Below are 13,831 nucleotides of genomic sequence, written 5' to 3' on the forward strand. Positions count from 1 at the left end.
GGTGGGCTCATGGTGACAGCCGTTGACTAGATGTTATGAACTAACTAGAGCTTCTGAATGCAGAGTCCCTACAACTGGAAGTAAAAGACCTGAACTGAAGAGTTCAAAGGTGGCTCAAAGACACAAAGTAAAAAAATTATGAAATGTGCAAAGATTTGGAAGTAGAAAACCAAAAATGGGGGTGGGGTGGACAGCATTTCTCAAGCTGAAAGAACCAAAGAAAAAACGTAAGCCATCAGTTGCAGTATCGAAGGGTTCTGTGGGAAAACCATGGAATGAAGCAGAAAGCATAAAAAGATGGACAACCACACAGTCACTGTATCAAAAATAAACAGTTGACATTCGGCTATTTCAGGAGGTAGCACAGGATCAAAAAATGATTGAAGGGATCTCATCTAAGCTGCATTGAAAGCATTGGCAATAAACAGAGCTCCAGGAAATGATGAAGTGCCGATTGAGATGTTTCAACAAAAGGCTGCAACACTGGAAACGATCACTTGTCCTTGCCAAGAGATTTGCAAGGCAGAAGTTACTGGAAGAGATTCACATGTGCGCCCATTCCAAAGACGGGTGATTCAACAGAATGTAGACGTTATCAAACATCATTAATATGTCACAAAAGCAAAATTATGCTAAGGTTAATTAAAGAGAGAATGTGGAATGAGGGATGTATGTCAATGCTCATGTCAAATGGTTCTTGGGTGAAGGCAGAGAATACCAGAAAGATGTGTACTTGGGCTGTATTGACTATGCTTTGGTATTTGTGTAAGTCACATCAAATCATGGACAATATTACAAAGACATCGAATTCTTTGTGCGCTACATTGTGCTCTTGAAGAACATATACATAGAACAAGAAGATCCTCTGTAGTTTAAAGTCAAAAAAATCAAAAGACATTGCATTAGGCAAGTTTGCAACAAAAAAACTTCTTTAAAATGTTAAAAAGCAAAGACGCTACCTTGCAGGGTTAAAGCACGTCAGACCCAGCCTATGGTATTGTCAATGCCTCTTGTGCATGTGACAGCTGGACAGGGAAGAAGGCCGGCCTCTGAGTGAGGGGGCTGGGAAAACACCGACAATCCTTACGGTGCTGTAGACTGCCAAAAGAACAAACCGGGCTGCCTTGGAAAAAATGCGGACAGACTGGTCCTTACGAGCAAAGATGTTATCGTGAGCGGTTAGTCCCAGGAGAGTGACATCATGCTTGGTGGAGGGTCAGCAGAAAAAAAGGGGGGGAAGACTCTCAAGGAGAGGGACGGACGCAGACACCAACTGCAACAGTGGGCTCACACACAGTGGTCCTCACAACATCAGTAGAGGGAAGGCAGGGTCTTGTGAAAGTAAATTGCGAGGTGGCCTCAATGTGGTAAGCATAGATAGGCCTGCACTACCCCTTCTATTTCCCCTTGCGTTCAAGAAGCTAGAGGTTGTGCCATGGGAAAGCAGAGGCCTACAATGAGGCGTGCAGATCAGAGTCCACAATCAAGGCAGCCTGAGTCTTGCAATGTGAATATGTGACTGCTGTGGATTGCACTGGCAATAGAATCAGGTAGAGGTTTTTCCTTTGGAGGCTTTGGAGAAATTTGTTTTAGAAGTTAGGTTCCCTTAGGGTCAAAAACAAAGCTAAAACCCCCAAAACTCATTGCGATCCACTTGCTTCTAATTCACAGCAACCTCGTGGGACAGAACTGCCCTACAGGGTTTCCAAGAAGCTGCCTGCCTCATCTGGTCTTGCTTGAAAGCTCCATCTTTCAGTTAGCTGCTGAGCTCTGAACCATTGTACAACCAAGGTTCCTGGGGGATAGCCATATTTAATCTCTCACCTTTGTCCTGAGCATGAAACCCTTTTTGTTTTTAAACTTTGAGACCGGGGTTGGCTTTTTAAAACTTGAACTGAGATGATGAAAGTGTCATGTTAGCACAGTTGTTGAAAGTAGACAAGCACACATGGCCACATCGGTGAAAACCTCTCCTTTAGTTCTTGCCACACAGCAACCATGTGGCTCCTACCATTTACCAATGTTTGGTCTCTGATTGTGCTTTTGTAAGTGTGGCCTCTGACTAGCAGCATCCCCTGGGAACTTGCTGGAAATGCACAGTCTCTGAATGACCCACTGAATCTTAAACTCTGAGAGGTGGAGCTTGTGACCTAGGCTTAAACAAACCCTAGGACAGCCGGTTCTCAACTTGTGGGTCACGACACCTTTGGGGATCAAAGGACCCTTTCACAGGGGTTGCCCCATTCATAACAGTAGCAAAATGACAGTGATGAGGTAGCAACCAAAATTAACTTTATGGTTGGGGGGGTCACCACAACATGAGGAACTGTATGAAAGGGTTGCAGCATTAGGAAGGTTGAGAGCCACTGCCCTAGGGGATGTCTGCTGTACAGTTGGTTTTCAGACCAACTTCTTTTTTAACCAGGCAACAAGTCTTGAGTACCTAATGGGAGATGGAGGCACTGCACTTTACTCAAAGGCACATGGCATTCTCAAAAGAGCCTGACAGAAACCGGAGGCCGGCCTAGGCTTTGCAGATGTATTATTGGATGCTAGTACTGGGCAGCACTATTTAAAAAGACAGATCACAATGAAGAACAAATTAAGATCTGGAAACTATCTAAACACGGCTAAAAAGTGACCATTGAATGAAAGGCACACATGTCTCTGTACTATTCCTGCAGTTTCCTGTGGCTCTAGCCTTATTTCTTTAAAAAAAAAAAAAAAGTCAAGCCAATACCCATGGGCTTCGGCATTTTCAAAGCGTTGGCCTATCTGGTTTGCAATTGAGCTGAAGAACATAAATAATTAGCTTTTCAGTCAGACCCATCTAACATTGCAGCCATGTCAGTAGATGATGACCTTTAAGTCTACCGACTGCCTAGGATGGTCCTACTTTCAAAACGGCCACGCTTCTCAAACGTATTTCCTAGAGAGGTACCAGAAGGACACTGGCTACAGTTAGTGGAAATGGGCCCGTGCTTTGGATAGAGGGCGCCTAACTCCCCAGGCTGAAGTTTGAGCAGGGAAGCCCCAACTTCTTACTCATCTCCCAAGAGCCGCCCCTCCCGGGGTGTCACATGCATGTCTCAGTTGGCAGCAAAGCAGATTCATTAAAGCAATTGCTATTGTCTTAGAAAAAGAGAATTTAGAGATGCCTGCCTGTTCTGGTTATGCAGTGACTTAAACACGGGGCTGCTAACCAGCAGATCAAGGGTCGGAACACACCAGGCCCTCTGAGGAACAAAGCTGAGGCATTCTGCTCCCATCCCAAAGTTCTTACTCTGTCCTACAGGAGTTGGAGTTAGCTTGATGGTGGTGGGGTTGGTTTTTCAGCTTTGGTCTGCTGAACAAGTGCAGGACCACCACAAGAGATGCGACTCGGAGAGCCCAGGCTCATCTCGGGGGTGGCATTGCAAGAAAGCCAGGAGGTGTTCCACTTTCAAAAAGAGTCTGATGCTTGGAAATACTGCATGTTTGTTGTCCAGGGGGAACATGAGGTCCATGAGAAGCTGCAGAAACAGTAAAACTGTACCTTCTAATAAAATTAGCTGTCAGACTGTCTTCAGATGCCACGAAGCCTGTACTGTTATCCCAGCTCACACATGGAGCAGGGGATTGTGTGAATGTTCTTTCTTTAGTCAATGGAGCTAGATAAAAGACCGCTGTAAATTTCTGGGGCAGGTGGCAAGCTGGTTTACGGAACACAAGGCGATGAGAACCTCTGGCTTACGGAAAGTAGCATGAATTAATAATCATTTAATTGGCTCCTCCATTATGTTGCTGGTTTGGGAGATGGAAGTTTAGATGGAGGGGCTGTCAGTAGTACTTTAGCTAAGAGTCTGATGGCTAAGAAGTGGGGGTGGGGTGGGGTGGGGTGGGGGAGGTTGGCTGCCTTTGGCCTCCATGCCAGGCAGCATTCCTAGGCTGGCAGTGGGCTCACCCTTGGGCTCTCCAAAAGGAAGAGGATAAGCACTTTGGTAAAATCACCTCCAGGTGCCACTTTGGCAGAAAGAAAGGAAATGCAGAAGAAACTTCCCAGCAATGTGGACCCAAGCCCCAAGCCTGTCCAACATGCCAAGAGCTTGGCTAGTGTGTTGAGGGATGAGAAGAAGATTTTTGCTTATGAGACACAGAAGCGAATCCTGCCAGTACTCTGGTTCCTCGGAGGGAAAGTGGAGCCTTGGCTAAGGATAAGGAACTGAGAACTGGGGGCTTGATGGTTCCAGTTTTGCTTCAGGTTTCTTTTCATTGAAGCAGCAATTCCATCCCTGACCTGCCTTTCACATCATCACTACCAAGGCACAAGGTGAGAAATGAGTTAGCTGTGTGTTGTCATTATACCACTAACCCAAGTTTCCAGTGGCCACAATTTCAAGGACTTGGGTTTGTTGGGGAGGATGCAGTGCAAATTTATACCTAGGAAGAACAAGTTTCTCCTGCAGTTAGAGGGGCTCGTAATACTTAAGGGTTGTGCTCAGCTCCCCCAACGACACTGCCCTTCCCTAGTCATTAAAGGCAGTCACGTTCTACTCGAAGCTTTGCTAGACTGTTTTAATTACTCTATGTGCTTGAAAGCATTAACACCGTTTCTTGAAAACTGCACGGACACACACGCGTGGATTCAGATCAGCACTCTTTCCTTCTCCCTCTAATTAGTGTGGAGAGGAGATAATTTTTAAATAATTATTTTTAGAAGGTAACTACTTCTTAGAAACATGACGAAAACACAGTGTCTGAAAGTTGGCATCTCTATTGGTGAATTATTTTGCTTTTGAAAAGGTTGTCATGCTTCCCACTCAAGACTGTCTGAGAAACGTGAGGCATCAGGAATCATGTCTGCTCTCAGGAATCGTCTTTGCTGGGTTCAGTGGCCAGCCCAGCCCATCTATCAGTGAGGAGGCAGTAAGCAAAACCAGCACATCTCACCAACGGAACAAGTGCTCTTCGCGCTGCAGAAAGTCTGTGTGGCGGGAAGCCCCTAGCTCACATGTGATTAGATTGCAGAAGTTTGGTCCAGCATATCCCTAGCTTGACATACCTACCCCATATGTGTAATCTTTAGGGTGATACCTTGTCACATAGGTATGCCTTTAAAATGTCACGAGCCTAGCATGTTGCCTCTGAAAACTGGAGGTTCAGAACATCTTTTTATATGCCAGAGCTACCAAGATGAGAAAAACTGCTTTCTAACTAGCAAAGAAAGCCATAGCGCCTGATATTGTACACAGTAGGGACCCAAATGTGAACTTTTCATGGACAGATGAATTTAAATGCTAAACTAACTTACGTGTAATTATAACTACATGACAGACTTGAAAAATGGTATGTCCATGGTGGCATCACCTTAATACAACTATACTTTCGTCATTTTTCTATTGCCCTAATATTTAGAGTGGCAATATGGTATAATGCACCTTTAATCATTTTTTCCCCACTTAACTTTCCTTGTTTCTTTAGGTAGGTATTATGTTGAGTGTCATATAATACTCCATAGAATTTCTATACCAATAGTTACTTAACCATGTCCTGTTGAAAGACTTCTAGATTGTTTGCAGTTCGTTTGTCTTGACTGTAAAAGCCAATGTAGGTAGTCATTTATAAGCTTTTTTGGTCACTAGTGTAAGCCAAAGGTTCCAATTACTGATTGTTTAAGCTTTGGCTTAACTCTAATTAAAACACATCTATTTCTACTTTGCTAATATGAATATCAGCGTGCCCAGAAATGTATTCACATATGGTTGTGTCTCCAATAGCGTTTTCTATATTACGACAACTGTCCTAGAATGTAAGTGGAAGTTTAGGAAAGTTTTCACAGGAGAAAACCACAGTTACTTTCTCTCTTGGTGTTCATACCAGCCCACAATGTATGCTTGTAATAGAATTGAAGTTGAAATTGTTCAGGGAGAGAGGCTTAAGGAAACCTGGACCTAGCAGCTGGTGGAGCACTTGTACGACCATTTGCCAGTCTACAGTAGCTGTGTGAAATGTGTACCATGTCTTGACAGAGACTAGGGTTTTCGTGCCTGAAGTCAAGCTGGGAAGAGGGCTGTCAGCTGTAGTACCCAGGGAAAACAATGGGTTACAAGTGGGTGTTTTCCGTTATCAGGGAAGGGCCTGGCAAGGGAGCAGCAGGAGGCAAATGGGCAGTTGTAGGCAGATTTGATCAAATGAAGACGGCTGCTTCGCCTAACCCCAGCAGCTTTTGCACCAGTAGATGTGGCCGTTCATGCAATAGAAGGGCTGTTGGGTTACTGAGAAGAAAGAATGAGTACTGATTGCATATTTTTAAAATACTTTTTAAGGACTCTGTAGCTCACAAAGGAAGCTTTAGAATTTCCAGAGCAGTTGGAGAGTCTGAACAAAGAAATCATAGACGGTCCCTCTCCATGCAGAGGGGGAGGAACAGTGGCTTCAGAAATCAGAATGCTCACCTCTGCCACCCTGTCACAATGCATTACATGTTTGGTGTTGAGGGAAGAGGATGTGCTCTTTGGTCCTACAAGGAAGTGGATGCTGCAGCAGGCTAGGTGTTTGCTTTTCAGTGATGAGGGAGAGATGAGTTGGGTGGTCTCTGCTTCAGTGCCCATTCATTCAACATCCTGATCACCTGCCTGCACAATTGACAGTCGTGGCTGATTGCTGGCTGTTTACAAGGTGGGTTCATAGTACCCTGTAAAGCAAGAGTTGTTTCAGATCCAATTAAGGAAAAGACGGCAGGCATGTTTGGAACAGCATTTGTGTCTGCTACTAGAGGAAGGAGAAGCAGCATCTCTTCTCCAACTTTAAACCGCCAGCCTAAACAAACTCCCGGGTTGGAAAGAGGGAAGGCAAAAAGGTAGCCGTGCCAAATAAGCATTGCAACAGCACCTGCCTGCTGGTTGTTAGAGTGCACTGGAATGGCTACTAGCTGGAAGGTGAAAGTGATGGAGGAGGAGCAGCAGGAAGAACCTGAGCGTTAATTAAACACTCCTGTTGTAGGAGTGGTCAAGCCAGGGCCCATCTGTCTGCAGTCTCTGCACCCTGCCACGTGAGGCTCTGCGGGGGGCCAAGAGATGGGAAGTGGGCCATGGGGGAACCGGTCTAGAATGTTACAGCACCTAGTTAATCGGCAGCCAGTCCATCACATTAAATATCCAGCCGTCATATATTACCTTTCAAGTGAAAATGAATAACCCCCATTAAGAGCAAAATGGGTTTGAAGTCGATTCGAGACAGATTAAAGTACTGTTATGAATGTGTGCGTTGGAAGGAGGAGGGGGTTTGTCCTTGTACTTCTTAAATAATAGATGTTCTACAACCTTATGTAGACCAGGTTATCAAGATCCTGGGGTTAAAGGTTACGAGATATGCATTCTGGGCAGAGCATCAACTTCCTGGAATATTTCCTGCATTTAACTTTTTATTTCAAAATTATTCTGTAACCTCATAATTTTAATGAATGAAAGCACACACTGGATCACTAGAGAAGGAGGGGGTGGGCAGAAACCAGTTTTTTACAAAAGAGTGAAAACAAAACTAACTAGTGACCTAACTGCCCAGTCGCGCGTTGTTTTGTGGGCCTCGTTAATTCTTTTGCTGCCATTTTCCTATTGTTTTAAACAAAATGACATGAAGCCCCATGTCAAAAGTGAGAAGGCCAACCATCCTGGAATCTGTATTCCAGTGGAAGAAAACCGTGCTTTTCTGTTACAGCCTCCCTCTGGCTGTTTCTGATCACAATCGTGCGGATCCCTTTTCTTCCATCCCCTCCATACCATACTACTGTTTGCAATTTGAGCCCCACGTGGCTGTCCTCATTAATTAGTGTTTCGGGGGGGGGGGGGGGGGGGGGGTGGGGAGGTGTCTGGAGGGTATGGCTTGGACAAGCACAGAGGAAAATCTCCCTCTACCCCATCCACTCGGAATAAACTTTTGTGGCTATAGCAGTTGGCTAGATTATAACTTGGACGAATGCCCTGCCTGGTTCCACTCCTCAATTGCTTCTTACCCCAAAACAAATTGCTAAACTTAAGACTTTCATTTCCCACATGTTCATATGTGGATATTCATGTAAAGTTCTCTCAGAATAATCTTATCATGTGTCATTACAAAAACCAGGGAAAGAAAGTCTTATCTGTGAAGGCAGAGGTGAACAGGTGTGCGATGCTTGGTGGGCAAGAGTTTCCCACCCATCCTTAGCAGATGGGGGGACTGTCAGAGTGGACTGTATTTAGCATAAAGCCACAAGAATCCTTTTGCTCCACTTCTTGACCTTGTGTTTCAGTGTGCTTGATAAGTCAATCTGGATGCTCATTCTTCTGAGATGTTGGTGGCTCCGGACAACCTGGGGCCAAGAATGAATGGTGACTTTTCACCTGACACTCTGCAAGCTGGCCACTGTATTGCCTCTTCCACTTTCTCTTCCAGCCTCGTCCAGCCAAGCAGAGAAGGAGCTGACAGACTCTCCTGCAGCTTCCAAACGTATCGCCTTTCCAGGTAGCTCAGAGTCTCTGCTCTCTTCAAAGCGACCAAAAACATCTGAGGAGACTAAACCCGAGCAGGTGAGCCTGGCAGGGGCTCCGCTGGTCACTGGTCGGGGTTGGGGAGAAGAGTATCTGATAGCCCCGTGGGCAAAGAACTGTTGGGTGGTGGGCCTGGGGCAAAGTTGCTGGTTGGAAGTGAAGATTCAACCAGAGGGTTGGGTGTATTCCCCACAGATGTACCAGTGTCCCTACTGCAAGTACAGCAACGCCGATGTCAACCGGCTCCGGGTGCATGCCATGACGCAGCACTCGGTGCAGCCCATGCTTCGCTGCCCTCTGTGCCAGGACATGCTCAATAACAAGATCCACCTCCAGCTGCACCTCACTCATCTCCACAGCGTGGCGCCCGACTGCGTAGACAAGCTCATTATGACGGTAAGGCTGCAGGTGCAGGGCCCTGTGACGATTCTTTTCCCCAAGGTCAAAGCGACAGCTTGTGCTGCACCTCCTTAGACTGGGCCTGACCAGCCCCAAGTGTGGAAGGGGCCTGTTATGAATGTGTATGTTGGAAGTTGAGAGTGTAACTTAGCTGCTCCAAACCACCTAGAGCAGGTCAAGTTCTAGGTTACTCTTACATTCACTATGTCTCATTTCCTCCCCACAATGACCCTCGTTGGCAAAAACAAAAAGCAAGTTTGTCCTGTTCACCTGAACAGACTAAGATGCTGAGTTGAAGTGGTCCAGTGGCAACATGAGTGCGTCTTTTCCAACTCCAGGAGTATTGAACATGCTGCTGCAGGTGATATGTCCCACTTCTGATTTGTGCTGAGGCAGCTGTGAGAGCCCTCTCTCCCCTTTGTGAAAGGAAAAATCACCAAAGCAGCTTATTCTTACCTCTAGGTTAGCATTACTTCAGAAGCAGAGGAATAAGAAGGTAATTTGATTGGCTTTCCTTGTGAAGATTTCCAGAGAAGTGGTTCATTTAGAATTACGCATAGTAACATGCAGGTCACACGTGCAAGTAACCTTTAGGCATCGCTAAGAAATCTTGTTGAGATGCTTAGACAAGAGTCGCATGTAACTGACAATGCATCCAGAAAGCTTTCAGGTTATAAAATAGTTTTCTGTGAGTATTTTCAAATAGACTAGTGAACACTATTGGATGGGTGGGCTTTTCTCCCTCAACATTCTCAACAACCTTAGAAAATAAGCAGAGGGATTTCCCCAGGCCTCCCTACACTTCCGCTACTGGAACCATGGTAGCTGAAGTGTGGGAAAGAAGTATGATCCATATCTGACATTTTTCTTTGATGCAGGTGATTAGTCTAGGAGCTCTGGGCCAGTAGTCGTTTTCATGGCAGGTTTATAATAGTCACTGTAACCAGAGAATCTGGTGGCCATTATGAGTCACCTGCAAGCAAAATCTCCAAGGGAAGAATGCTACTGTTGGGAGAGCTGGGAGTTACTCACTGACTTAGTGATGAGCATCGAGTCTTAACCTTTTTGGAGACCGACGAATGAATGCTCCCCGAGTGAGTTCAGCTGTACACTAAAGTAAGAAAACCACCCTTTCCTCTATCAAGTCTCACTTATCATGTACAAAAGGGCACCTAGTGCCAGAAAGACTGGGCTTCTACTGCCCTAGAGCGTTGCAGTTCCACCAGCTCCTATAGGGCTGCTGTGAGTCCACTTGATGCAGTGGCACTGCTGCTGCCCATGCAGTTCAGAAAAGTGTACAGAATGTGCTGGTTACAGGAACAAGTCGAACGGTGTGGGAAACATAAATCGTAGTCATGTTTTACTCTTGCATGGGAAGATGGGAGTCAATAGATGGTAGTGTCCTTACTAAGACCAGTTGTAAAATAATTGCAAATGCAATTTTTACACGAAAGTGCTTATAATGATTATAATGAGTCTGTGGGTAAAAAGCTGGCCCACTAAAGCGTGCAACTCTGGAGATAGCCGGCTAAGAAAGGGTCCCGTCCACAGTCATTTGTCTCCAAGAGGGGAACATTCTGTCTGCTTTGTCCCAGAGTGGCTCGATGAATGGCAGTGAGCACAGTGATGACTTCCAACTCCAAAGTAGCTTTTGGCTAAAGAAGAGGAAAAGCTGGCAAATCCCACGAAAGAGAAAATTCCTAGCTGACCTGTATGTGCCCAGGGTGTCTAAAGCTATAGAAATAGTATTTTTGACCCTTTAAAGGTAAATTCCACCCCAATAAATGGAAATGAGTTATTTTCTACACAACGTCTTTACATTCTGTTATAAATGGAGAGCATTTTGAGGAGGCTTCATTTAATAATACCTTATCAGACAGCTTTCAGGGACCTGCAGTGTCTAATATGTCTGTTGCTATGGAAACAGCTGCTTGCTTATGCTCTGCATCTCATATCTGTGTCTTCCATGGGCCCCCTTCCTTTTACCAATGAGGGCTTTGAAAAATGTTCTCGACTGGGAACGATTGTAGTGTTCACCCTTCACAATTGGAAGCGTCACCCCATGCCACTTCACTCTGCCTGGCCTATTGGAAACGGAGCTCCAAATGGTGTCTTTACACACGTCATATGAAAGGAAGAAATCTGTAACACTTAAAGGAGATGAGACAAGTGCCCCGGCAAGTCAGGCTGAGAAGCCCAAGCCCATGTCAGTTTCATGTAACTCAGTCTAGTGTATTTACAGGGAAGCATGGGTGGTAGTGATGGAGAAACTGCTGCTCTGCGGCACCATTCCACCCCATCTTGGGGGAGTGGCAGGGGGAGATTGGGAACATGTTTCTGGTCCCTAAATGAAAAGGAGAAAGCCCACCTACCATGACACTTCAATACTCTTAAATTATTCTAATTGATCACTGCCTTTCTAAGTGACAGGGCATACCACTGGGATCCGGGAGCATTAATATGGGGAGGTGTTCTTTGTTCCTCCATTAGTTAACAAAATATAGCCTCAAAGTGGAACTGGAGATTGGTTGCTGAGCAGGCAAGGGCCACCTTTTTCTCTAGCCTCTCCCCTTTCACATCGTAGGTCTTTCCCTTTCCTGCTCTGTGCATTTGTCTTCTGTGATTTGTGACCATTCTCTACATCTGTGTGTCTCTGGGACAGGCTGGCTGTCTTGCTTCCCCTCCCCGTCCCCCGGGGCTCTCTGGTGGTCACTGGCCCTGGCGCTGTTGCACCCACCCGGTACCAGCTATCTCACTTTGTCTCTATCTCAGAAAAAGGTAATGAAAATAATCGGGCTTCATTAATTCCAAGCCTTGTGAGATGATAGCCATTTGGAGCCCTGTTTGCCAATTAGGTGGTCTAAATTAGAAGTGACCTTGGTATACTGCCACTGCTTGCCACTCTGAGTCTAATGAAGCTTTACTCTCTAATTCATTCTCCTCCTTAGCTTCTGCCTGTGTGTGTGCATGCAACTGCTCATGGGTTTCCTATTCAATCCTCACCCACTTTTATTTTCAGTCATTGCTCATTCACAGTTTTAAAAATCAGGTTTGGGGCTACATTTGTCCATGGCCCTGCAGCCTTTACTTGTGACAACTAGACACCTCACTAAAGACATGACAAGAGACAACATAAGCCATCTAGACCCCAGCATGGCCCTATGACCAGCTTAGTGCATTAGTGGGAAAGCGAGGGACAAACCCCAAACCTCCCCCTAGTTAGTAGGCAGATGGGCTCACCAGGCAGTCGGGTTTCTATATACTGTATATACTCTAGTATAAGCTGACCTGAACATCAGCCAAGGCACCTAATTTTACCAAAAAAACTGCATGAAAATTCGGCTTGTACATGAGTATATTACCGAGGGGAAATGCTCATTCCTAGAAGTACCGTATATATTCATGTATAAGCTGAGTTTTACCAGCACATTTTTATGCAGTTTTTGTGGTAAAATTAGGTGCCTCTGCTGATATTCTGGTCAGCTTATACTCGAGTATATACAGTAGTTAAGTTTTAACATCATGCCTACATTTTTCTTTAAATTTTTATTGGGGGGGCCTTTATAGCTCTTACAGCATTCAGTTGTTTCAAGCATATTTTAACATATGTTGCCATCACCATTTTCTAAACATTAACTTTCTATTTGAGCCTTTGTAACAGCTCCTATTTTGTTCCCTCCCATCCCCTCCCCCGTGACCCCTTGATAACTTATAAATTATTATTCTTTCCATGTCTTACACTGATTGCTGTCTCCCTTCACCCATGTTTCTGTTGTTCATCCCCCGAAGTGTGGAGGGGATTATGCGTCCATCATTGCGATTGGTTCCCCATTCCTCCAGTCCTCTCCCTACCCTCCCCATACCCTCCTGGTATTACCACTCCCAATTCTGTACCTGAGGGCTTTATCTGACCTGGGTTCCACGTGTAGTGAGCGCTTCTCTGCATCAGTGCACATGCTCCAGTCTAGCCATAACTGAAAGGCAGGGCTGGAGTCATGATAGTGGGGGGTGAGGAACCCTCAAAGAACCAGAAGAATAGTGTGTGTTTCTTTGGTGGTATACTGCTCCCGGGTTGACTCATCCCTTAATTGAAGTGATTCCTATTGTCTACAGATGGGTTTTTGGCGTCTGCTGCAGGTCCCCCACCCCCACCCCACCCCCATTCTCAACAAAATGTTCTTTCCTTGAGGGAGGCCTTGAGCTGAGAGGCCCAAAGACCATCCACTTCCTCAAGTATCGCCATATAAATATATGTACCTGAGCCAACACCTCTATTTTATGAGTTAATATATTTCCATAAGTGAACACCTAAGTTTATACCTCTATCCAAAGCTTTGCTTCCTAGATCTTTCCCGTTTCCTTTTACCTTCCTCCTGCCCCCTCATCACACTTGTACTTCTGCCTCCGAGTAATTCCTCTCAGCTAGATTGCGGTTGCTCCACCACCACCGGAATCATGCCTACATTCTTGAGATACCAGAAGAACTTCATTCACAAATGGTTAGAGACTGGTGGTCCCGGGCCATGCTAGTGAGAATTCACATAGATCTCCCCTATTTTTCACTGTAAAGTGTAAGATTTAGGACTTCCTAGAGAGTCTAGGTCTTGGCAAATGCCGGTTTACTTAGGATTATGTGCCTTTCTGAAAGAAGCCCTACATGCCAAGAGCTTTTCCTTTCACCACATGAAACATGTGGACTGCATTGCTCTATCCTAGGCCAGCCTTGTGAGGTGAATTTCTCCGAACAGTCCCATAATGTCATAATTAGGAGGAGATGGTACAGGAGGTTGTCTGGCTACTGTACACTACACTACAGAAAAGGGAGTAGCCCTTATAATCTCTCTACCAAACATCTGAGGGTGAGGGCCGTCCCAACCCAAATACTATAGTGGCAATCAGCGCCATAGCTGTATGAGGTCTATCTTTGG

At 45.4% G+C, this 13,831-nt stretch overlaps 1 protein-coding gene and 1 long non-coding RNA gene across 2 annotated transcripts in view; one reads left to right on the top strand and one right to left on the bottom strand.

Moving 5' to 3' along the window:
* Window positions 1-13,831, top strand: part of ZFHX3 (zinc finger homeobox 3) — a 159,267-nt gene that overhangs the window by 129,310 nt on the left and 16,126 nt on the right. The window contains exons 5-6 of the mRNA XM_045293664.1: window positions 8,410-8,543; window positions 8,700-8,900. Coding sequence (XP_045149599.1) covers window positions 8,410-8,543; window positions 8,700-8,900 — 335 coding nt within the window. The remainder of the gene's footprint in view (window positions 1-8,409; window positions 8,544-8,699; window positions 8,901-13,831) is intronic.
* The window catches only part of LOC123522096, a 166,793-nt gene that overhangs the window by 5,245 nt on the left and 147,717 nt on the right, over window positions 1-13,831 (bottom strand). The window lies entirely within an intron of this gene.

This window comes from Echinops telfairi, unplaced genomic scaffold (assembly GCF_000313985.2).
Source record: "Echinops telfairi isolate 266 unplaced genomic scaffold, ASM31398v2 ScPeMD7_2291;HRSCAF=2852, whole genome shotgun sequence".
Lineage (NCBI taxonomy): Eukaryota > Metazoa > Chordata > Mammalia > Afrosoricida > Tenrecidae > Echinops > Echinops telfairi.